The 25246-nt window shown below is 37.3% G+C and overlaps 1 protein-coding gene across 2 annotated transcripts in view; it reads left to right on the top strand.

Moving 5' to 3' along the window:
- The window catches only part of CNTNAP2 (contactin associated protein 2), a 1009321-nt gene that overhangs the window by 538062 nt on the left and 446013 nt on the right, over positions 1 to 25246 (top strand). For both annotated transcript variants that reach the window (XM_061464593.1, XM_061464594.1), the window contains exon 9: positions 21359 to 21508. In XM_061464593.1, the coding sequence (XP_061320577.1) occupies positions 21359 to 21508 (150 nt within the window). The remainder of the gene's footprint in view (positions 1 to 21358; positions 21509 to 25246) is intronic.

Here is a 25246-nt window from a genome sequence, read left to right as displayed (position 1 = left end):
TTTTTAATTCATGTCCGTTGCTTCATAATGATTCAACTAACTAGATTTATTCTCATGAAGTCAGTGATGGGTACAGGCATTGTTGCATTTATATGTCATTACACACAGGAGAAGTCATTATGACTTTACTTACACCCTTTGCTACTGGAATGAACCTGAAAAGCAATTCTTATATCCTTTTAAAATATTAAAAATACCAACATTTTGAAGAGCCATTGCATACTTAAAAAAGAAGGAGAGTAACTGTCCTTTCTGAAAGTTGAGATTCCAGTGTTAGCTGACTTGCATTTAAGGATCTTTCTGATTTATGTCTTATTTTCAGTACCCTCAGTTGAAAGAGGAATACAAATAATAAATCCCTCCTCATGTAGAGTAGGATTTCTGATCAGGTACTTTGCCAAGGATCCCATGACAATATGAAATTCAATCTTGCAAATAAATGTTTTGTTATATAATCTAACATGTAAGGCACCTAAATTATATAGGGGAGTGGAAAGAAACTATTTGAATTGTCAAAAAAAAGTGTCCTAGAATACAAAGAGGAAGAACCAAGGATCTAATTTGGCTTCTCAGGGTATGTGTCTATATGTAAATATGGCCTGTCTACAACCACTAGTGGAAATGCCAGTGTGTGAAACAAAATTGTTAACCAACAGTGACTCTATTAACAAGCTGATAGCCTATAAATGGGTGCAGAACAGCTGTTAGGACAGAACAGCAGAACTGATCCTCTCACTGAATTCTTCTGACAACAGGACAAGTGGAAATTTTCTCACGTGTTACGCAAAGAAAAAATTCCATGTCATCATGTACATATCATCAAACTAAGGAGCGTAAATTCAACAAGGACCACAAAAGATAACTTGCTGGGGTTGTCTTAGTTTGAAGACCTAATCCTGTTAAATTCCAGGTACTTACAGCTGCATAATAAGTCTCTGGAATTTACAATATGCAGTATCTGTCAGTGCTGACAGAGCATTCAAACTCAAGTTTAAATTCTCTTTTAACTCACCAAACTGCACTATGTTTCCATTGGACCAGGACTTTTATGACACTTATTTCACCATCTCTGAGTATTGCTTATGTAATACTCTGTAGGGTGATGGCAGGTTTTTGTCGATACTTTTGACTCATTTTGCATTGGGTATCTTCAATACTAAGAACAGTAGAAGAAATGTGAAGATGAACATCATAAAGAAAACAGAATCAGGGAACTGGATGCATCTAGAGGGACTATGTACTGAACTCTCTCTTTCCCCCAGTTTGGTTGCCACCAACCAGCATTAGCACTTACAAAGCAGACTTGGATGGGCTGCAAATTTCAGGTTTAACTTGGGTTTATGGTGTTTGTGGTCCCATTGCACCAATCCCAAAGAAGGTGACACTGAAGGGTCAGGAAAGCTTGACTTTTTTCACTGGCAGGAATAAATCCTACCCATGTTCTACTTGCATTGCCGTCTACATATGCTTCAGGATTATGGTGACAGCATATAATATCTTTGAGAGTAATTACAGAAAAAAATATAAGAGTAAAGCTAACTTTCAGCTTAAATAACAGGAAAGATGCATAAGGTAGCAGTTAGTAAAGTAATTAGTTTAGAGCTGCCAGTGTTTCAGTCTGCCAGTTTATGGCATCAGCCATAGAAAGGTATGTGAAGATGGATGAATATCTGATGCAATGACTTAGCAATATAAGGTGACTGCAAAAGAAAGCAAGCCCCCAAAAAAGGGAGCTGTTCCTGGTTTTCCTAGGTTCCTTGGATAATTTTAGAAGTTGATTGCTCCCAAGATCAATGGGAATTGGCCTGTTCCCTGATTCCTGTCATCTTAAACCAGCTGAACAGATTCTATGAGTACTTCTTATTTCAAAATTACTTTAGTTGTTATTGTAAACCAGTATTTTAAGGTGGTTGTTTGAAGACAAAAGCTTGTGGGTTTGGGGTTCTTTTTTGAAGGGCTGAGAATTCTAATGAAAAAGATACATTAATATACAGGATAGTGGACTTAAAAAGATATGAAATGACATGTTGTCATAAACGCCTACAAACTGGAGATGTAAAATGTCTATTAATTTGCAGTTAGCTGAATTGCCTGTTTATGGCAGCATTGTTCCCTGTAGTGTATTTTTCTGAGCTTTGTTAGATTTCATTTTGAATGACCCCTGCAACTGGTCTTTTTACAGCTACCCTGGGAGATTTGCAAGGTCATGGGATGAGAACTTTCAGAGCATTATGTTTAACTGTGACAGTGTAAATTGAACTAATAATGTATTCAGTACATTTTTAAGGTTAATTACTTGATAGTTGATGTACACTTTCAGAACTGAAGTAGACGCTTCTTCTGGATTCACTTGAGATTGTTACAAGAGAAGGGCAAAAGATCAGGAGATTCATGGGATCTTGCATTCTTTTTAATTTTTCATAATACTTACCATCTTCTAAAAATATGGTCATTGCAATATATCCACCAGAGGCACAATATTAACAGAATACTTTTTTTGCACAGGAAGATTTGTTTCTGCCCACTGAATACAGAAACAGGCTGTGTCAATAGTTAAGGTACCCCTCAGAACTGAGGATAATAGGTTTAAATATCTCAGACTTCTGGTATTATTTTAGCAAGCTATTTTTCTCCCCTGCCCATCAGTTTCCCTGCTGTCTTCGAAACTGATGGAAAAGATGGATAAATTCCTTGGCTAGAGGATTCCTGCTAAGGTATCTAACAGCCCATAAACAGCCTGAGTTGGAGAAGTTAGAAGCTTTTCAGGCAGAATGTCTGACATCTAACCACAAGCTCAGTTGTATATAAGCGTGTAGCTTAAGAAGGGCAGAATAAGACTGTCACTAAACTCTTATGAGAATAAATTACTTAATGTTTGTGAAATACTTCAGATTTCAAAGGTCTTGAAAACCATATGTATAATACAGTATTTTAATGTGTAGGGATATATAACTCAGAATTGCATACTTGGCAGAGAAGAAAAATGCTCTTCAGATAATGGACTTTCACTTTATAGCCTCCCGGGTGACCTTGGGTAAATAATACTGGTTAAAGTGAGAGTGAGAGGACTCCAGTTCCTGCAAAAAGGCCAAAGTCCTAGTCAAAATCTAAATTTCTATGAAAATATGATTTTTTTTATAAAAACAAGCAGCATGCAGTAGACTCAAAGACAAGTCCAGGTTTGAAATGTGCCTGGAGTGAAGAAGCAGTCTTTATGGATTCCGTTAATAAGGAGAATAACTTTAAAGTTGGGGCTATAGAATCTATAAGGAAAGGATCATATTTTCATTACATGACAAAGAACTCCATTGCTCCCTATAACTTAGGTATTATGGTACTCTTCTCATATACGAGAAGCCAGTGCTTCAATTCCTCTTCTAAGTTTTCAGTTTTTAATGCTTTATTGCAAGTTTCCAATCCATAGCCTGTAGGCTGGAGGTTACCAATAGTTGATACAACTTTTCTACAATCAGCTACTTTTTTTTCTTATTGGCACTTTTATTTATATTTGCTCATTCAGGATACATATAAATAACAACTGCAGTCAAAGATGCATGAACTGTGTTTGAGTTCCTTGGTAATTTAAATTATCTTGGTTTGATCTTGCCTAGTTAAATGCTTCAGCCTGCCATTTCATACTGGCTCTAATTGCCATAACCCTGGCAAATGGCAAAGTTTTGGCAATGTGTAGAGCTAATCTGTTCATTTACCTGCTTTTAAAAAGTTGCAAATAATACAGGTTTCAGATGTTTCCAGCTCAGTTTAGGAATATATTATTCCTTCACTAACAGTGATATATGCAAAGGTCTTCACCCAAGAAGAAGGCGGGCAAGAAAGAACTTGCTCTAGTTTTACATTTCAGTTTCAATCTTCCCTTTGTTTTTTTTGCTGATGCAGCAACTTTTTAATTACACTTTCTATACATTCACTAAGACTGTACCTGCATAACTGTACCAGGCCCTTTCATGGCCACCACTTCAAGAAAGCTGCTTAGGAACAACTCTTTTATTTGAGTTCCTGGTTGCAAGTTTTTCAGAATTTGCGTTTATCATCAGCTACAAATGCTTTATAATTTGAAGGCTTCACTACTTTTATATTGCATTAATCAGAAGAGGCAGCCAGCCATTAAACTATATAGTATAACTTATTCAGGATGCAGAAGCAGGAACAATCATAGAATCAGAATGGTTTGGGTTGAAAACAACCTTAAGATCATTTAGTTCCAGGGACACTGAAGGGACACTGGAGGGATACCTTCCATTAGACCAGGTTGCTCCAAGCCCCATCCATCCTGGCCTTGAACGCTGCCAGGGATGAGGCAGCCACAGCTTCTCTGGGCACCCTGTGCCAGCACCTCACCACCGTCACTCACACTGAAGAATTTTTATATATGTCAGTCACTGTATATATACTGTGCACCTATATATTTATAGGTGCTATAAGACGTGGAAAAATAAAAAGGACTGATTTTGTCTGGGGTAGGTGGGCCCTACATTAATATTGAAAAGCAAAGGCAAATTAGTGTGAAGAACAGGCTTTGTGTATGATGCATCAGATGTAGAAGGGAAATTCTGCATACAACCTTCTGAAAAGAATTTTAAAGAAGCCCTCATTCTCTTTAGATTTCTGATTGAGATGGTGTCTGAAACTTAACAGTACTTTTTACAAGTAGCACTTTATTCCACTGAGTTCCATGTACAGCTGAAATACACAATTTTGCTTTCTTTTTATTCAAAGCAATTTCACTTATGCAGCACCTGATGTTCAAACATCTGTGTTTGTGCAACAGAATTTTCAAAGGTTCTGGCTTTGGAAGTAAGTTTATCGGTTGACTGCAAAAGTGTCCAAGTGTGATACATAACATGGTATTGTACAGGAATGACAGGAATGACAAAATGTCATGTCTCTTTTTTTTGTCTGTGTATTTCTCTCAGTGACAGTGCTGGAAATCTTTTTCATCATGATCTGATTGGAGGAGGGGTTCGGAGTTGATTGGTTTTTGGAGTAGGACTGTGTTTTTACATAAACACTGAAGCTTAACTCAGTTTCTCAAACGGGTCAAGTGCTGTACTAGAGGAAAGATAAAATACCGGTCTTAACTGTCACCTAGACAGAGCTGTAGGAGGGGTGAATGTGAGAGGTGAGGGGAAAAAGTGGTACGCTATGATTTGGTATGAGAACTTTGCCTTTCCATTCATTTTAGTTTAATGAAAGCTCTTGTACACACATCTCCTCTTCTCTCCATTTTCTTCTATTCACTTTGTCTGCTTAATTGAATGAATTAATTCTACAGAATTTACCAGGAGCTGCTACTGAAATGGCAGGTTAGATGCCTTTGTAACATGCTATAAGGCTAATACATGCTCAGGTCTAGCCAAATTCGGAAAGGGACTTTCAGGATAATTGTCACTCCTCCACAACTTAACTCTAGAAGGTTAGGAGATTTGTAACTCTCTCCAGCAGCCAGGTCATACTCGTCGACTGTTAATTACTTGGAATAAGGACCAGCAATTGTGATCTTCATTTAAAATTTCCCAAATTATCCTCACCAGGTTAAAACACCATAACTATCCCTGCAGCTAATTCATATTTATGCTTTGTTCTATGAACCACTGTTTTGGTACAGAAAGGAGGAGAATTTGAAAATGTAAAGAATGCAGCAATTTAAATTCTTGAGAACTCCCATTTCCTTGATCACAGCAGAGGAGAAAAAGCAAACTGCCAGTACTTTAAATATGATAATTTTTGTCATAACTTGACAGCAGATGCGAACAAAAGACATGAAATAGATGAAGACAGAGGAAAATTGAGAGCACAGAAGGTAGTGTATGCAGAGCTGGATAATGTCTGTTTAAGCAACGTGACTTTGCTTGATTCCTCCAAATGTTCTGCAGCTAAATGAATGTAAGTCAGGGCTGGATTTTTTTTGGCAGTGTTCTTTCAGACTTGGCTCCTAAATGAACACAGGATCAAAGAAGATTTTTTTCTTCCACATAGCAAGACTATTTAATCATTTCTTCCTAAATCTGAACATACAGTTTTCTACAGACATGCACTACAGAAACAAGGGAAGGCACAATTATATAAAGGCAGAAGGTGCTGTAGGCATTTGCAACACTAAGCTTGCTAAATTGAGAATTCTCTGTATCTTACTTAAGATAGCTGGTATAGACTAGGAGTGTTGTAACATGGGCTATAACTGAGATACATTTCTCAGCTCTAAGTGGATGTTCGCCTGCATATCCTTTCATTGCACAGTTTAGTTCGTAAAAAAAAGAACCAGTGTGTTTTAATGAAGACAACCTTTAAACCCTGTTATATGACCAAAAAGAAGCAGGGCGAGTTGACAGGTTTTGATTGTTATGCTTTTTAAGTATCATTATTTTGTAGCAAAGTGATGGGGGAGAGTTGTAGTTATAACTAGTACTTGTTTATTAAAACATGGATCATCAACAAATTACTGCTCCTGTCCTTATCTCCTGATTTAAATCCTGAACTTACGTTTATTACGAGCAGCAAGTTTTCATTTTAAAATGGTCTGTGACAAAGGCTTGGTGTATTTTCCTCCCTCTGAAAATGCACATGTTCATATCTAAACAAGTTACCATGTGAGCTATACCTGCAGAGCATATTATGTACACACTTGGAGGAGAGGGGACAGGAAAGGTTGTCCCCAGCTCTGCAGAGCCAGTGTTAGTGCAAGTTACATATGCCTACCAGTTTCCTCCTGCTCTTCAACTCCCTGCATTTCCATGGCCTGTTCCTTTCATCTTCAGGCCTCATGCGTCTTAACAGCCTGGTTTTACTGCCACTGCCAATAGCTGTCCCCATCAGCCCAGTGGCACCTCTGAACACCTGTGGGCAGGAGGCAAGGAGCAGTCAGTACAGCCTTTTGGCCCGCTCTCTGATCAGCAAAGAATACAACAGAGAAAATATAATGAAAGTGCCATCTCATGCCCTTTCCATAATTTACATGTTTTTGAGAAAGTAATTTGAGAAACAGGCCATTGTATGGATATTATGGCTACCCTGATCTCTGCACTGGTATTGATCTAGGCTTTCACTGTCACAAATTTTCCATAGATCATATGTATGATTCATATATATGATATCATATGAACCTATTGCCCATGATTACTCATTTTAATATGCTCTATGCTTAGTCTCATAATACTGCATCCTTTGAATACCTCACACTTCAACCTGAATATCTTGATGAAGTTTGACACATTGTCTGCTAAATCCCTTTGCACAATTTCAATGGATTTGTGATAGGAAAAGCCATTAAATAAAACAAATACCCACGGTATGAAAGCTAACTCATGGGCATACACCAGCTGGGAAGTTCTTAAGGAGTGCTGCTGTAGGTGTTTATCATACTTCAGTTACAGATAAGGAACATATCTCACTGGAGATTTGGTGTCAACATGTTTCTGATGACAGTTAACACTGGAACAGGCTGTAGACCTACAAGGTGACTTAACCTCCACTGAAAGATAGAGTAAATTTGTTGAACTGTATATGCTTTCCATCCTGAGCATCGGCCTAGGCCCCAGTCACTAGAAACCTTGTATTGACTTCAGTGTGTTGTGTGTTAAAAATACACTCTGCAGATTACTTCCTCACTGCCATATCCAGTAATTCCCGCTTATGTTTATATACTCTTGTGTCATAGTGCTGTATTTAAAGTGGAAAAAAAAAAAAAAGTTCTTTTTGCTACTTAAGGTACACTTATTTTGACCCAGCATTAATATCTGTAGTCCTGTCATTTCAGGATTATCTAAACCAAAGATTTCCAGATAACTGATTTACCTCTGGTTTTGCATTATAAATTCCCAAATTTATTTATGTGATCATAATGAAAAATACTAACATGCTTTCTTGCAAACAGTAGGCCTATAGAATGTTTTTCTATTTTATATAATTCATATTCCTCTACTTTTCCCTGTAGATGCATATATATCCTGCACAGCTATCCATTATTTGCATTGTGTTCGCAACCATTATAGATGTTCAGATAGAGACTGCCACACATTATCATGAATTGGCCTTGTCCATCATGTTAATTTTGAAACGTAACTCCAAATACCTGTTCTGTGGAATATTCACACTGAGGTGCTAGATACACAGGTGCAAAACCATTCCAGATATGAGAAAGAAAACCCAGAATTCTTCCAACATTGTTATGTGATACTCGCCTATTAAAAAATCGTACAACAGAGGCCAAGTAGTGTTGCATTGTTTACAAACAAACCATTACTCATGCTGTTATCATGGGTTCTTGCTTTTTAACTCAGAGGCTCAATCTTTCATTTTGGATTTGAAAACTCACAAGGAAGGAGAGGTTTGAAGTTGAATCGAGGCCTGCAGTCTGCCTGTCAGGAGATTGCCTCCTGTATTCACATTAAGGAACTTAAGGAATTACAGATTCTTTTGACTTAGAAGTTTAATGGCTCAGGATGTTTAATTTGCTGTCAGCATGACTAACAGTGAATATGCTCATCCCCTATTGCTGCGGTTGAAAAAGAAGAGCATCAGAATTCAAACTCTTATCCATTAAATTCTTTTTACTTCTTATCTCAATCGACTTCCAGATTTTCTATCAAAATGCAAGCATCATTGTGCTTTCTAAATGTTAGACCTAAACAGCTTTATCATAACCAACCTCATTAATTCAGCAGGAGCAACTTCTCCCCAAGCATGGCATTTCTATGGAAACCTGGAGAAAGTTCCTCCTTCTGGCTTAGAAGTACTTTTTATTTGAATGAACTGGAGATTCCTGTGGCATAGTAACAGTAAGAACTGTAAGAAATGTAATGTTACAAAGACCTAAAGTGCATGAAGGGTGACTGAGCTTGATCCAAAGCATATGCTTAACATCAGTATGTGAAGCTGAAATGGCTTTCCTGTTGCCATGTCTTAAAAGAATGAAAGAAAATACTAAGGACTTTGTGTGTTTCCTGGTTTTCTATAGTGCTAAGAAAATTGTAAGTCCTTAGCAAGTGAGTAACAATAATTCCTAGCCTTCTGTAACAAGTCAGTATTTAATTACCAGTTTGATATGTCATGGTAGTCTAAAAAGAACCTGGCAAATACACAAGAAGAAAGTTTATGAAGCTGCCCTTATTTTCTGCATTGCTTAACTTAGTCCCAAGCAAAGTAGCATGGAAAATTTCTATGAACAACAAGCTATGTTACCTTGCACTGAATGACTTAAAAAGAAACATATAGACAAACTATTTTGGTAAAAGTATCTTTTGAATTTTCTGGCTTCTATCAGTCTTCCTGCCAGGAAGGGATAAGGAACAATCAATATGAAATTTGATTTGCATTTAACATGATCTGGAATCTCAGATGTGGCTTTATTATGTTTTTTCATCAAACTAAAAGTAAAACAGCATTAGTTACACCACCAGATTTTCAGCAAAGTTTTGTTTTAAAATCCATTTCCAGATGGGCTCTGTGATAAGGCAAGTCATGCATGAAACAACAGATTTGCAATGGTAAATATGTTTATTTACTTAGTGTTTATTTATTTACTGTAGACTTCTAGGACAATTGTCAAAGCTGCTGCTGTTTTATAATGTATTTTGAAGTTGCTTTGTGAAACAGGCAGCTAAATTTAGGAAAAAGTAAATAGGTAGGATTTTGAGCGTGTAACATCCTCGGTAAGCATCACTTTATGACACAAAACTGCCTTTGGGTTTTCAGTACTTCAGAAGATAAATGTATGTAACGTTGTCTAGAATTCTGAAAAACAGTCTTCAATAGAATGAATTTAATACCCGTGTTACCTGAAGTACTAATTTTTAGCAACTTTTGTGTGGTAGTTTTATTAAAAAGTAACCTAATTTTAGAACATAATTTAAGTTTGGGGTTGTTTATTTTTTTTCTCTTGTCATTAGAACACCCAGTGACAATTCTGTAGCGTGCTATTTTTCAAAAGCTGCATCATTTCACACAGAGGAATTTCTTGCCAAGCTGGCATTTCCAGAATGACAGCAGAGCAAATAGCTGTAGTAACTTTTCTGTAAGGTATGTATGCACTCTGTAAGGCCTTAAAAAGAAATAGGTTTTGTTCTTTTTGTTGGTATTTTCAGGGAGGGGTTTGTCAGCAGATCTCTAATAGCTAAATGAAATCATTGATGCTCTGAATGAGAACAGGCTTTCTAAAATTATTTGGTCCCAACAGTCCCTCCCCAGTCTCCAGGTCACCAGTGTGGGTACAGTTGTTAGCAGCAGCACGTACTCCTGCTACAGTCAGAAAGTTGTGCTCAGCCATGTTTCACTGACAATGTCACAAGGCCTTTAACAATAGTGAACTGAATGATTTATTACAATTCAGCTTATGAGTTGTGTAGTTCAGTGATTTATCTTCATAAAATGCTTGTGACAGCCTCTAGTATGCATCAGAATGCAGTTAACCCAAGGAAAGGATGATGCAAACATAATGTGTTTCCATGATTTATTGACTGTGGATCCTATAATTACTAATTACGCATATGACAGACCACCTAATGCATGAAATGCAACAGAAAATCTGCAATGAAAAGTTATGATAGCAATACAGTCAAAGTTCCTATAAAAAAAGAAATTTTACAGTGAGAACTGAGAATATATTTTCTGACCCTAAAAAAAATCTGTATTTGCACTAATAATTTTTAATAAAAGCTGCAGAAAGGGGAGAGGAAAAAATGTCTACCAGGTTTTAACCTGTTTTCCATTGTGCTCTCACTTGTGATGTAAAAAAAAAATTATTAAAAGGTTAGTGAACAACAACAACAAAAATATTTGGAAAAGACATCTCAGTTACGGACAGTTCCTGAAGCTCTTTATTCTTATGTATCAGATGATGATTACTGACAAACATTTAAACTAAACTGTGATTATCCTAATCTATGCCAGATTTAACAAAATTTCTGACCTTTTTTTTTCCTGCTATACTTTATTCATTTCTTTGCTGTAGGTTATGCTTTATGCATATTTATAGGAAGCCTTCTTCAAAATAGTTGCTGTGTATTCTTTTTTTATAGCATAAGAGACTATGTTAATATGTTGCTTTGGATTTTAGCAATGATTATGTTGAGGTGAGCATTAGAAAACAGTGATTAAAAGATAATACTTTCAGTCAGTTGTGATGGCCACAAGGGACAAAAGGCACTTGACAGGTAAAAACAGGGCAATTTTATATACAAGATAGAGAATGCAGTATTTATAATCTTCCTTGCTATGCCTGTTTTAAAATGCTTTACTCCCATCACGCAGTTTTCCATAAAGTGAGGTTTTAACTGGATTGTACTGCAAGTAGAATTTACAAGGGATTATAAAAACACAGTTTTTCTACTCATCTGTAGGGGGAGGCAAATACTGACCAAAGGTCAAAGTTGCAAAGCAAAAGAATGGACAGTTCAGTTAAACAAATTCACTTTGAGCTCAGGAGGTATTAATTTAATGCAGGTTGATTCCCTCACTGTCAGTACAGATGCAGTAATTTTGAGTGGGTACAGTATATGTAAGTTGAGTTGGGAGCAAATTCTTTTATAATGAAACCCAGTAGCAACTGTAACTGGGGAAAAGCTATTGCCTCTCCATTATAATGATTCTGATGATCACAGACTGGTAGGTGTAAAAGATACTGAAGCTCATATAAGCCAGCTCCTTGAAAAATCAGAGTTTTTCCACATGCTAGCCTAAATCCTCAGCTGATATGGATGCCCATAGGCTCAGAACTTCAGCAGAGGCATTTTGCTTTGAACAATGTTGCAGTTACCTCTCCAGTGGCTTTAACCCCAACTGAACTCCTGTAGCATAAGGACAAAGACATGTATGTGTGGACCTTTAGAAAATATTTTATTTTTGAGGCACATGGTTTTAAAGTGGTATTGATAATATCACAACTTCAGATTCCTTAATTCATGTGTTACTAACTAGCAGGAACAGCCATGGTGCACATGTGAGGTACACAACAGTGATCTATTTCTGTTTCTCCCATGCCAGCATTCACAGTGTCCTACCAGTTGTATTGACAGGACTGTTCTATCCCTGGCTCTCCTCTGTTACAAGTGGTGGATTCAGTCTGTAGTTCAAAGGCAGTGCTTCTAGCACCCAGCACTGAAGCAGTGCTTAGCTCTGATCCCACTGCTGTGCTGAACAATCCACCGCAGTGCGGCTGTATTTGAAAGAACAGCCTTTCCTCTTTCATCAGGTGTGGGCTGGAGTCATTCCTCATTTTCTAGGAATGTGGGGAACTTTACTGAAATTCAGGGTAAGAAGCAGCAAAATAAGGCAATGTATATTTGAAGAATAGCTAGCTTGATACCTTTTCAAAGGCATTAGGTTTAGTCACTTTAAACTACACTATTCCTCTTTGACAACCCATAGTGAAAGGTGCAGATGAGAGAAAATGCTGTGATATTGAACTGACTGGGAAACAGGGGCTGGAGTAATTTTCAGGTTTCTTCTTAGAACTTCTTTTATGATGAAAGGCTGCTTTCATTAGGTACTTCCTCCTTAATGAATGCATGAAATATGCTTTTAAAACCTAGGATCATAGTTCATGGATGGAGTCAGACTACATGCTTTCTTGACTTCGAGTTATAACTTGCATTGTCAAAGAGCAGTCTGTAAAAGGCAATATTCAGTATAATGCAAAGCAGTCCTGCAGTCTTAATTATGTTTTAAAGGTTTCCTTAGAAAACCACTGGTTAAGGTCCAAGTATTTTCACTGTGGTTCCCTTTGAGATAGACTATATTTTATGTATACCTAGCCACTGTATCGTTAACAAAGAACATATAATGTATTAAAATATTTTTAGTTAATAAAGTAAGTGAATAATTTGTATGGATGATTATATTAAGACTTTACTCTGGTTCACTAAGAACTTTATTTTTTTTTTTTCTGTTGGCTTTCTGGTTTTGAAAACATGCACCTACTTACCACTAATGCGAATTAATCAGTACCAGCAAATACATGTAAAGACTGGGGCAAAATTATTCTTCTAGGGGTAGGGAGATGCCACTTGAACATCTCACTTGCAGGAGATCTAATACCCCACAGAGTGCTATGGCAGTGTGGTGTTTTATCAGTTTTTCCTTAAGGCTTTTGATAGAAGAGAGCAGGCTGTTTTCAGATCAAGATCCCAATGTCCTCAGCAAATGCTTTCAGCATTTTAGATCTGCCTGTGTCTGCAGTAGTGAGCAATGTAGCATGGTAAGAGTGGATCTGCAGAGAACAGTTTATGCTGAGCTGTGAAAATCCATGCAATGTTATTTGCACACTTGAGATTCTTTGGATGTAGTTTCATCTAAGGCAAACACAGTCCTCAGGTATTGAGATCGATACCAACTAAAACTAAAAACTAAATGTAGTTTACATGTAAACCTCTACCTCCAGCTTCATTGGTGTCTGGCTCATGCACAAAACTCTTCTACTGTGGGGAGTTCACTGCTTTTGCTTGTGGCTGCAGAACTCGTCTAAAGCAAATTTAAATCCAGCCTCAAGGTGTCACTAATGAGGATCTTAACCAGTCTTCAGATACAGCACTGTTTGGTTCTGGAAGTGGAATATTCCAGGTATAAAGAGTAAATGATTTAATATGGTTTGAGTTCAGTGAAAAATAGATCATGAAGAAACACCCATTGGTTGGTCAGCAGTATTTGCTAGATTATGTCCACATTTAGTGTTTTTTTTCGGGGGGGGGGGGGGGGAGTGATGGGTTTGGTTTTGTTCATGCCTCTGTGACAGAGGCAGGGGTTCTTGTACTGCAGCCAGCTCCTTGTAAAAAGTGCTATACTGTGTTTGGAAAAAAAAATGCAATGTTTCTATTTATTATGTGAGGCATATGTACAATGAAGATAAAATGATAAAAAGGTATTTTTATAATAGGATTAAGATATGAAAAGGGCTGCTATGTAAATTTCCTTTCAGCAAATCTTGTGCCTAGAGCTTTGTATAGCTTCTACACAGGAACATAATGAAAGTGTTACAGGTGCTGATTTAAAAGTATTGCCAAATAAACAACTTAAAGCTATTTTAGTGTACCACAAGTACGGTGATAAAGCTTCAATCACTTCTTCCCCCATCATATGCTTCAAGCTCTCAATCATGCATTGATGACTGCTAGAAAATGTGCATAGAAAGAGCTGTTTGGATGCCTGAGACATATTTAGGTCCCAGTTCGGCCAAATACTTAGATGTGCACAGCTTTTTATACCCTTGAGTGATCTCCTACTAGCATGTTTTTAAGCATGTTTTTAAGTATTCTTGTTGGTTCAGAGCCATGGCTAGGAAGCTTGTCTCAGGCATTTCAATATCAGAACAAAGTTACATTTGATTTTTGCTGTTGGTCAGAAAATGCCAATATACCTTTAGTCCCACGGAGGTTTTTTCTTCTTTTTGTACCTGCTTTTTCTTACCAACATAACCCTCCACACCAAGTTCTGGTTTGTTTGTCATTAAATATTCTGTTTAAGACAAAGTGAAAGCGTTCAGTTGGGCATCTGTGAAAAAATGTAGGGAAATAAAAATTGGTCTATGCTCCTTTTCACCGAACATGTCAATGATATGAAATGAAAATTTAGATTTGCTCTCATCCCCCACCTGGAATACCTAGTTATTTTCATATATTATTTATCCAGCATTAATGTGCAAAGAATGGATGCTATCTCTGTCAAGGTTTTGTAGGTACCTGAACTTGGTAAGTCCAAAGATAAGACTAAGTAAAGTAGGTTACCTGTTCTATTTTTAAAATTTAGCCATCTAAATAATAAATAGACAGTAAATAGTATAAATAATTGTCATACAGAAAGGCTTTAAATTCAGAAAGCCCCCCCAAAAAGCTAATGAAATATATCTAATATGAATAAATGTGAAAGAATAGTAGCCATAAAAGAAGAACCTGTATGTTTCATAAGATGAAAAGTAATAAATCAAAATACTAAGATGCTGAGTATATAAAAATAATCATAATTCGGTCCAGAATGGTATCTGGCAGGTGACTGTAAAAAATATAAAATGAAGTTACAGCTTTATGAGTATAATGCTGTTTCTAAGATGGTTTATTTTGACAAGACAAAAAGAAGAAAAAAATATAAATCCTTTTCTAGGAAAAATCTGAAGGTTTCTTATATGAAAAATGTAAGAAAGTATATAGAAGAAAGAGTAGTTAAATTACCAGTTTCAGTAATGATGATTGTGATTATTTGAAATCTAAGAATAGATCAGATTTTGCATTAGCATGCTTGTGGTTTTAAGTAAGGAAAGTAAGTTGATTGTGTTCTATGTTCTCTTAGATGCAAGTAACTGTTTTGAGGTCTAAAAAATGATGATACATTATTTGGATATGGGACAGAGCTGTATCATAATTATAAGTGCTGGCAGTTAAAAATCAGGTAAAGCTAGACGCTGATTTGGAAAGACTTTTGAGGAAGTTAGGAACAGTTGTGCTAAATAATTGATGTGAAGCCATGGTTTATTTCTTAAGACAAGATTAATCCTGGAGCCATTCATGGAGATTTGTACTGAGCATGTACAAAACCCACTGCAATTCCAGGGCACCGGGTTGCATTATTGGAGGCAACATTTTCTGACTTGATATGGACTGTAATAGAGGAAGAGGGTAGTGAAAAAAGGTGTACTTGTTCATTAACAACAGCATCCTTTCAGCATGCTGAACACATATAGGTTCCAATTTCCAGGTGTATTTTCATATTTAAGGCACAGTAATAATAAATTCTTTTTCCTGAGTAAAAAAAATGTGAGAAGAAAAGCAGAGAGAAGAGAGGAAAAAGCCTGTGCTTAAAAGGCTAAAATTGTTTCATCAGTTGCATGAGATTCTACAAGACTCTTAAACATAGAATTTGCAAAACATTTTTTCTGTCATTCAGGTGCAGTCTTTCATCTGGTTTTATTAATTTTCAGTTAAAAAAAAAAGGAAAAAAATCATTATGAGTTTGACCATTATTTGCCAGGTTTATGGTCCATTTCATTGAAATCACTAGTAGTCAAGCCTCTTACAAGAACAGGTTTGAATGTTCTAAAGAGTCTGCAGGATTGTAGCTGTATGTATTCGCTGTATTTTCAGTTTACTGCACAACAGTATTAACTATGGAAAGTGGAAAATTACCTAGGTTTGGGAGGTTTTAGTATTTTCCTGTGTGTTTTTTTTTCTGAATACAGCCTGTATATACAAGGCTAGAGATGTATTTAAAGCTAAATGTTCATCTCATTCTTCTGGCATTACCTTGCAGAGAAAACTCCGTATAAATAAAGTATCACCAATGGGCAAAATTTTGGCATGTTTCCAACTCCTGATCTTAAATTTGAGGATGAAATTTTTCCTAACAGTTTTGGTTTTATTGGAGGACAGGGTTTTCCATTATTAAAATCCCTTCAAGGGCTGCATTTGCTACAGTCTTAGCTTACTGTTCATCTGGATAGCTGAAAAAATTGTTAAAACTAAAAATGAGAAGGACTTTTCTGAATCATAAATCCTAAACCAGATTATAAATATAGTGTATTGCATAAACTTTGTAAAATATTAGCATAGGAAGAGCTGTGATTTTGTCTTTCCAGTTTAAAAATACAATTAGCTAAACGCAGAAAAGCACAGCTCTTGTAATTACATCCTGGTGATTATTTTTTCTTTTTCCATTTGAATATTAATGGCATGTATTGCTGTATATTTGAACACAACTGAACGTTTCAAACAAAATACAGTTGGCTTGTTTTCTCAATAGAAATACTGATGCAAAATTGTACTGAATTAGCAAGGGGTTAGGCAGGAATAGCAACTACACCAGCATCCTCAGATGAAACATGGGGTTGGCAGGCTACAGTAAAAGCAGTGATAAACCAACCTCTCCCTCTCTGCATTCACCCTCAGACAGGATGGGTCTTGCCATCGGCACAGAAACTTTGACTGGGTTTGTGGTTTCCTGGATTACAGGGAATCCACACACTCATTGCTGAATACCCAGTAAAGCCTCCTTGCTTCCAGCACCTCTCAGGCTTGTTCATATGGATGCTCCCTGTTCTGCTCTGGAGTCTCCCCATCCTGAATATTAACAGGTTCATCTTCTAAAAAATTACAAGAAATTACAATATGTTTACTGCAACAGTAGGAACTAATGACCAGTTTGCAGCTGCATAGCCTTAGATGGCTTCAGTGCTTCATGGAGTGCAGATACTATAAAATCCCTGTTTTATTCTTAAACTGAGCTACAGTCATAAATCAGAATTACGCTAAGGTTCTGTTCTGATGTAGCAGATGTGATGCTGTTGACTTCAGATGAACCTTGTCTGTGTGGATCAGCAGACTGTATACTCTAGCACTCGTTAGTAGCCCCTGAGTGGGTCAGTACCTGTATAGGGATATTTGACTGCACAAGATTAACTGTAGAATAATTTGACAGGTTTGCTACTATAGTTTTCTTGAAGGCATAACTCAACCAGCTGTTATCTAAGTTGTTCATTACGCATTAAACTCTTGTACTCTTTTGGTATTAGTTAATCTAGTCCTTCTTCTATGTCTATAATAAGCAAAACATCTGTTTCTTCTTGTTCAATCAAAGTGCCTACCTCAAGAGTCCTACTTCTAAAATAATGCCATTTAAACACAAATCCTAGATAGGGAGAATGCATTTCATTAACATATTTCATTTGCATATGAAACCAGCTTTTTCAGAACTCGGCGGGGAATTTCTGGTGACAGCAGTATGTGGTTGGGTTGTTATTTTTTTCTCAACTTCTATACCAGAAAGTTACAGTAAGGAAAAAAAAAGAATGCAAATAAATATATGTATCAGCTCAGATGAGAAAGCTCAAACTGCAATGAGAAATCATTGCTGTGCATTTGGAATGTTGTCCGTTCTAAACTTCCCAGCTGAAAATTCTTTTAAGAGAGCCTTATTCTACTCTTAATATTGAGTCTTGGTTTATAGAAGATCTCAGTTAAGCTTGACTTTAAGTCCAAGTAGAAATATACATGAGGCATGTACTAAAAGACTACAGTAATGCAGCTGTACAAACTTAGCCCCTATGGGAGAATATACTATGTATTTCAATTTAAGTCCCTGAAACAGAGCATTAACATGTTAAGGAAGGAGAGTTGACAATACTCCCCTCTATACTGTCATGCTTCTAGCAAGCAGCTTACAGAGAGCAGCAAACCCCCTTAAGTATATTTTGCTAAATGCTGTGCACACAGAAGCAATGCATGGCATTAGTTTTTGCTACAGCTCTCCTCATGTCCCCATTCCTATCTGGTCTGCTCAGATCCACCTTCCCTCAACTGGCTTCTTTCCTTGACTCACAACAACATTCATTTCTTTCAGTGTGATGCCGGTGAGCTTGGGGTGTTTTTACTGCACGCTGGGAGAGCATACCACAGATAGAAGTACCTGTGCACTTCTTAGGCTAGCATACTGTGCACCATTTTCACTTGGTATTTCAGCAGATCACATCACCTATTTCTGTGCTTTAAGAAGGTGGGAATGTTTTGGGACTTTCCAAGATGTTCAGAAGTCCATGCTGAGTTGGACAAATCTCTCCCCCAGTAAAAAAGTGTGCCAGGAACTTTAACTCACAAATTGGGTGTGACAGCAATTATGGCTTTCTCTTTTTTTTTTTTTTTTAATGTATTTTCATGGTTTAGACTACTTGTTCTACTTTTTGACAATAGATTTAGGTAGTAAAAACAAAAACAGTCATTAAAACCTTTCCTCTCCCAAGCTGAGGCTCAGCTTCAATTCCTCACTACCGTAGCTCCTACCTCCTATTCCCGAGCAGCCCTCTGGGGATGCGGGACTGTGACCGGGACACAGCGGCTTCTCTCTGCGGCTCCCGCGGCAACATCTCTGGCTCCGCGCAGGCCGCAGCTTCCTCAGGAGCTCTCCACTCGCGACCTCCGGAGGGGAGTCTCCGCGGAACCGCTGCGGGGGGCATCGGGAGCCCCTCCTGCCGCTCTGCCCTCGGGGCTGGCCGGGCCGCTCCTCGCCCTTCTCCCCTCAGCGCTCCCCGCCGGGCAGCGCCCGCCCCTCCTCAGCCGAGGCCGCGGTGCACGAGGCGCCCGCCCGCGGCCGAGGGGCTGCGCTGTTTCCCGCCGTGGGGCCGCTGGAACCGGCTGGAACCGGACTGGACTCACCTCACCTCACCTCACCTCAGGGAGACCTCGCCCGCCCCCGGCAGCGTTCAGGCACAAAACCCGGTACAAGTCCGTGCTTCAGCCGAACTGAAGGCCCTCACCGCTTAACTCACGAGTATTTCCGCTTCTCCAGAGCCTGAGGAGAACGCGAGATGTGCCTATGAACTCACAGCTCCGTTTCCTACCGCACCTGTGTGAGGTTTTGTTCCAGCTCCTGCCCAGAGGCTGGTCTGGAAGGCCTGCAGAGGCCAAACGACCCTGTGGTGTTTCGAGGCAGTGGGGCACATTTTCCATAAATAAGGGTCACCGAATAAAACAGTCACCAGCCCACAGGTGCTTACACCCAGGTGAACACAGAAAGTCAGTTTCAGCCCTGTGAGAGGTGAGATCTTTTCCTGTGGCTCTCAAAACCAGATGTGTCTTTTCTGCAAAACTAATTTCCTGCCTATTTTTGTTTCCATTCTGTCAAGTTTAGGACATTCTATCAATTTTAAGGAAAGAATCATGGATCTTTAAGGCAAAAATGAAGAATATGAAAAAAATCTCCATTTACATTAAAGGTTGATGCTGTTTGTTGTTTTGGGTTTATTTACTTCACCTGGTGAGAGTTAATGTCTCGGGCACTTTCCCTGCATATCTTAACATTTAGCAATGAAGTCTGTATAAAAGACACCACAAATAACACAGAGCTGTGGAGTATCCTTCCTCTGGCTGCAGCACTGCAGAAGGCATAAGGGCAAAAGAGGAGAAATAATGCTGGAACCAGCTGGAAAATTTGGGTTTAAGTACGTTCAGGTAAACTTAAGTGTAGTAACATATTGCAACAATTTTGTAACCCTGTAGAAAGGTATATTCTCTTTCCCGAGTTTATTAATAGTTGAAATTAATTTTATCTGGATTGTAATTGTGTGGTTTTCTGTTTCTTCTTTGTATGTCAAATGTAATGAAAACAAGAAAAAGACTTGCAAACAGAAAGCTTTTCTCATATTTAGTGTATTAGGTCTTTCATCTATTCTTACACTAGATGGAACAAGCTTTGGTAGAAACATTTCTTACTGATATATTTTTCAAGAGGCTTTTATTCACAGTAATGAATGTTCCAAGGTATAGCACTCCATGTTGAGGACTAGGTCTTGTATCTTAAACACATGGAAGCACTGGGAAAAAAATACTAATTGTTTGGGTTTATCTGTTTGCCATGACTGTTATTCCTTGTTCATAGAAGATAATAGTCTTTCCAATATTTTTAAAGTTTATCTTCCATTATACTTCTGCTGATATTTTGCATCACATTTAGTGTTAGGAACGATTTATTGCATTGTGTTGTGGTTTATTTTGGAAAATGACATTTTAGCACCTTTGTCTAGTGGATTAAACATCACTTGTAAGAGTGATGTGCTTTTACTGGAGTGTTTGCTATTTACTTGCTGACCCAACATAACTGCCTGCACAGTAATGGCCAGAACAAACTTAGTACTCACAGCTCTTCAACGACGGTTTAACTTGCAGGACAAACTGGCTTCCTGCCAGATGCTGTTGGAGACAATGTAAGGAGTATATAATTCTGTCTTTTATATAAAGGTCTGAATGAATGATCAGATCCATCTGCTTCACTGCTGTCAGTACTGGGAGGGTGGTGCTCCCTTAAGATTGCAGGTTTTGGCAGATGTTTCCTGTTTTTTCAGTGCCTCTGTGATAATGTCTTAATCTTCTGTCACTAGCACCACATCCCAATACAGGATTTGCTGTGAATATGAACCTTTCCCCTCCTATTTTTAATTTCCCTTTTCTTGGAAATATTTAGCTTTTGATAAAGGCCGCAATCAGAAGCATAATGTGCCCCTTTGGCTTGTAACTCACAGTTAAATAAATTAATATCTTTTCTTTCTGAACTTGATCATAGAAACAATTAAGAGATACTCTTTATTAGTAAAATGTAGAATATGGCCTTTTGATGGGAAAGGTGAGTAATAACATTGGTAGTTAGATACAGTTATACCTGGTAGTATGGACACTTCAGTAGTTCCAAGACTAGTATTTATGTTACAATGATATTTTTTGTGTAATAATGACTTCAACAGCAATGATTTTTTATAACACTAAAGTTATTTCCTTTCTGCAGTAGCCTTTGTTAAAAGTTATATAATGACCCTGGGTCTGAGACATAGTATATAGTGACGTAAGTAAAATGTTCCCAATGACTTTTGTTTTCTTAGGCTCTGGTCTCAATGATGGGCAGTGGCATGAAGCCCGATTCCTAGCTAAGGAAAATTTTGCTGTCCTCACCATTGATGGCGATGAAGCTTCAGCTGTTCGAACAAACAGCCCTCTACAGGTTAAGACTGGAGAGAAATACTTCTTTGGAGGTAAAAAAAATATCAACAAATATCTGCTTAAAGTGCTTTCTTCTAATCTACATAATAGGTGAAATGCAGCTCAGTTTATAATTAATTCATGTAGATCTTAATGCAAATGGTAACTTATTCTTCTTGCATGTCTATGTTAGGCCATCAGAACTCTTGGATATTTTTTTTTAATGCTCATTTAAAGTTCTATATTAAAAAGCCTATTTGGCATGTCAGAATTATTTTTCATGTGTTACTGTCCTGTAGGAGAAGGTTGTTGAGGGTTAGTTTAAACTCAAACATGTTACTTTTCATACTGCTAGCTGGTTTGGTTGGTTGTTTTTTTTTTTGAAGAACTTCTGATTCAGCAGTGATCTGAAGTCTTTGTTCAAGCAGAATTCTCAGCAAGCTCAAATGCAAAGATCAAAAAAGTTGCAAGTTGTACTTTTGAAGCATCCCACATGTGTGAGGTTGCACATGAAAGCTTCAGGCAGAGAACATAAATTTTGAAAGTAGAATTTATCAGTGTTTCAAACTGATTTTTTTTTTTTTTTTTTACGCAAACCAAAATGTTACATGTCTAATCAAAATAAAATATAAATGTGATACTAGGTATAGTCATAACATTGCCCAAGTGATAGAAAAGTTGGTGTCATATAAAGTACTGTAAGTAGAAAGGGAATTTCATTATTACCAAATTTAAATTGATCTGTCTCAAGAGGTGAACTTCCTGTTGCTGCAATATGTATCTTCTTCTATATCCTTAATTCAGCTAATAACCTGAATAGGGTGTTTTTTTTAATCATACTGCCTCAAATAAGAGTTCTAGCATAGCCATGATAAAGGCTGAAAAATATTTTATTGTCAAAACATAGTACCTTCAATTTGTCAGTCTGAAGCATTCTCATTAAATGAAGTTGTTAAGCACACGTAGGAGAAAATGAAAAGAAATGCCATATACAATGCATCCAGTGTTAAATTCTGTTAATTTTAACAGGTGAAATCCCCAGACTAGTATTGTATTTCTGGAGAGAGATTGATTGATTTCTGCTGAAATGTCTTTTAGCTCTGACTCTGCTTGTGAGGAATAGATTTGTCTAGTTTCTCCAGAGAGCTTTTATATCCTTTTAGTCAAAATCTGGCTTGATTTTTTGTCTTTTCGGTAGCATTCTGAAATCTGCTTTACTTGTAATTTTTGACCTGTACTTTATAATTCATCGTCTTTCCATTAAAAATGGTGTGTATGTGGATCTTGTTGTAGTGGGATATGGAAGTCAGTCATGAAGTCCCTGAAGTGTCATTTCAAAATCTGTTCACCCAAATACGTGTCCTTATTGTATAAGCTATAGTGTTTTTTTTTTTGTTTTCCATATTATCTTTTTGTAATCAGAAAGGTCTTCTAGAGGTGGATCAGAAATATTAGTGTCCTAACCTTCAAGTCCACTTTTATTTCTAAATAAGAAGTCTGCATTTGCAACACTGCGCTTTTTCATTTTAAATGTCTTAAGCTGTTAATCTGAAGAAGCTTTATTTCTAACTTTGATCTCAGGAACCCGTTTGTTTTAGTAAGCTCCCACATGAATACTGCTATATATGCATTTGTTAATTATTTTGTTATATGTATCTGTTAATTACAGTTTAGTTGCAACTTAAAGCCAGTCTTTTGGGTCCATATTAGAAACCTAATCTTTATATTCATGATCTGCATCTTATGAGGCAAAGGGTTTTTTTGTTGTATTCCTTCTACACTTATGTGTTCTTCCTTATTTTTCCTTGTCAGCCCTTGAAGTTATAGCAGTTAATAAGTAATAGTTGAAAGAAGAGGGTGTAGAAGTGGAAATAGTGGGGAACTTCAAATGTTTGCACCGCATGTTAATTCTCAGAGAAGTTTTCATTAGTTTCTTCAGAAATGATAAAATGAGAAAATCTGAAATACTCTTAGTCTACAAATATGCATAATTGGTTAGGAAAAAGACAATTGGCACTTGAATTCAGAAGGTAGTACTTTTTTTTGCACACTGCAAAATGGCTAGCAGAATTATCGTTCTTTAGTGATGATAATTTTTCAATGTGAAAAGAAGTCCAGTAGATTTCTTTGCTAGAGATCTGAATACAAGAGTTCCAGGTGTATGGACCATTAAACCTTTGCATTACTAAAATCTGAGCATATATATCACAAATGCAGAAGTTAATTTATCAGTTTTAAAGATACAGTGTTCATCCCTTCCCAATACTGTATTTCTTGATTTTAAAAGTACTGAGAAAGCTAAGTCCATTGAATTTGTGATCAGAGAGGTTGTACAGCATTTCCAGAAGGCACTGAAAACTCTTCCCAGTACTGTATACTATAGGCAGTGGTGTTGTCTCTGTTGAAGAAAAGATTTAAAGGTTGCTTGTTGCACTGCAGCATAATACTTTCTCGAAAATATATTGGAGATTTTAAAGAGAAATGTAATTACAATATAATGGGTGCTGCCTCAAAGGAGTAAGGCAGACACAAGATAGACCCTTTTCTGTAAAAATAACTACAACTTTTACTATAAGAGAAGTACCACATATCGAGTGTGAATTCCTGAGACTGTCTGTTTTTGAGAATAGTGTTCATTTTTGTTTATTGTTGTCATAACTTTGTCCCACTGGTAGTATCCCATACTATTAGGTTTATGATAAAATAGCCAATCTATCAAAATTGTGAATGGATTGAGTGGGCAAAGAGAACAGTACAATGGCAGATGTAATGATAAAGCATTCTAGACAAATCACAAATACTAAGTTTTTATATGGGTAGGTTTGAAGTGATGCCTGAAAAAGTCCTCAATTGTACTCACAGCATTTATATTAGAACTTGATTATGTCTCAGCGCAGTGTAAGTCCTGAAATAACAGGGGGAATACAGGGACATGGGATGGTTGTGCATTTTTTCTTGGCATTAGAAATGTTGGCACAGGCAGGAAGCAGCATGGGAGTCAGACTGGTCCTTCCCCTTGTACATGCAAGGATGTACAGTAGGCAGTTGAACACTGGGGAGACACTGAAGGCATTAGCATAGAAATAGCTCATTTGGATACTGAGTGATGTACTGGGCCTGGCTCATCAACCTCCCTGTCTAGTAGTAGCTTCCAGCTACCGTTCTGAGAAAGCTGGCCTGTTAGAGAAGCCAGACCTGGTAGACACTCTCTGTTTCCCTCAAAACGAGTTCTTATTGGATAGAAATGCTTGTCCACCAAACTCAATTGACCGCCAAATTCAGATTTTTACAACATGTACAGCAGTATTTGGGTAGAGGAGATGTGGAAACTGGAATGTTTTGTGACTTCTACCTACAGAACTAATGTTCTAGATTTGAAAAATTGTAAATTACAAGAGTATATTTTTATTTTTTTTTTTATTTCTCAGAGAATAAATCATGTTCAGTAATTTAGTCTTTGGGATTTTCTTTGGTTTGGTTTGCTTTTTCTGGTTTGCTTTTTTTTAAACTCTTTTTGGGCTCTCCTGTGCTGTTTCTTACTACTAAGAACCTCCCAAGGGAGAGACAGCAGTGGTGTTTTATTAAAGCCTAAGAGTTAGGGGAAGCTCTGTTAAGATGAGGCATTTCTGTAGATTCTGTGAGTGTGTGCTGGTGGTGTATGTGGGAGTGTGGCTGCTAATTGCCTATTACCCTTCAGTATAAGTATTCTTCTCTCCCCAGTGGTTTTATTTTCCTTTTCTTTCTTGTATTGAATTTGTTTCTTTTTGGAAAAGGAAGTTCACTTCTTTCTA

The sequence above is a fragment of the Pezoporus flaviventris genome, unplaced genomic scaffold, assembly GCF_033815535.1.
Source record: "Pezoporus flaviventris isolate CSIRO_AGI_PZ_B2104156 unplaced genomic scaffold, CSIRO_AGI_Pfla_v1 ptg000037l, whole genome shotgun sequence".
NCBI classification, from domain to species: Eukaryota; Metazoa; Chordata; class Aves; order Psittaciformes; family Psittacidae; genus Pezoporus; species Pezoporus flaviventris.
Note: the sequence above shows the minus strand (reverse complement) of the source record. Positions and strands in the feature narration are given on the sequence as shown.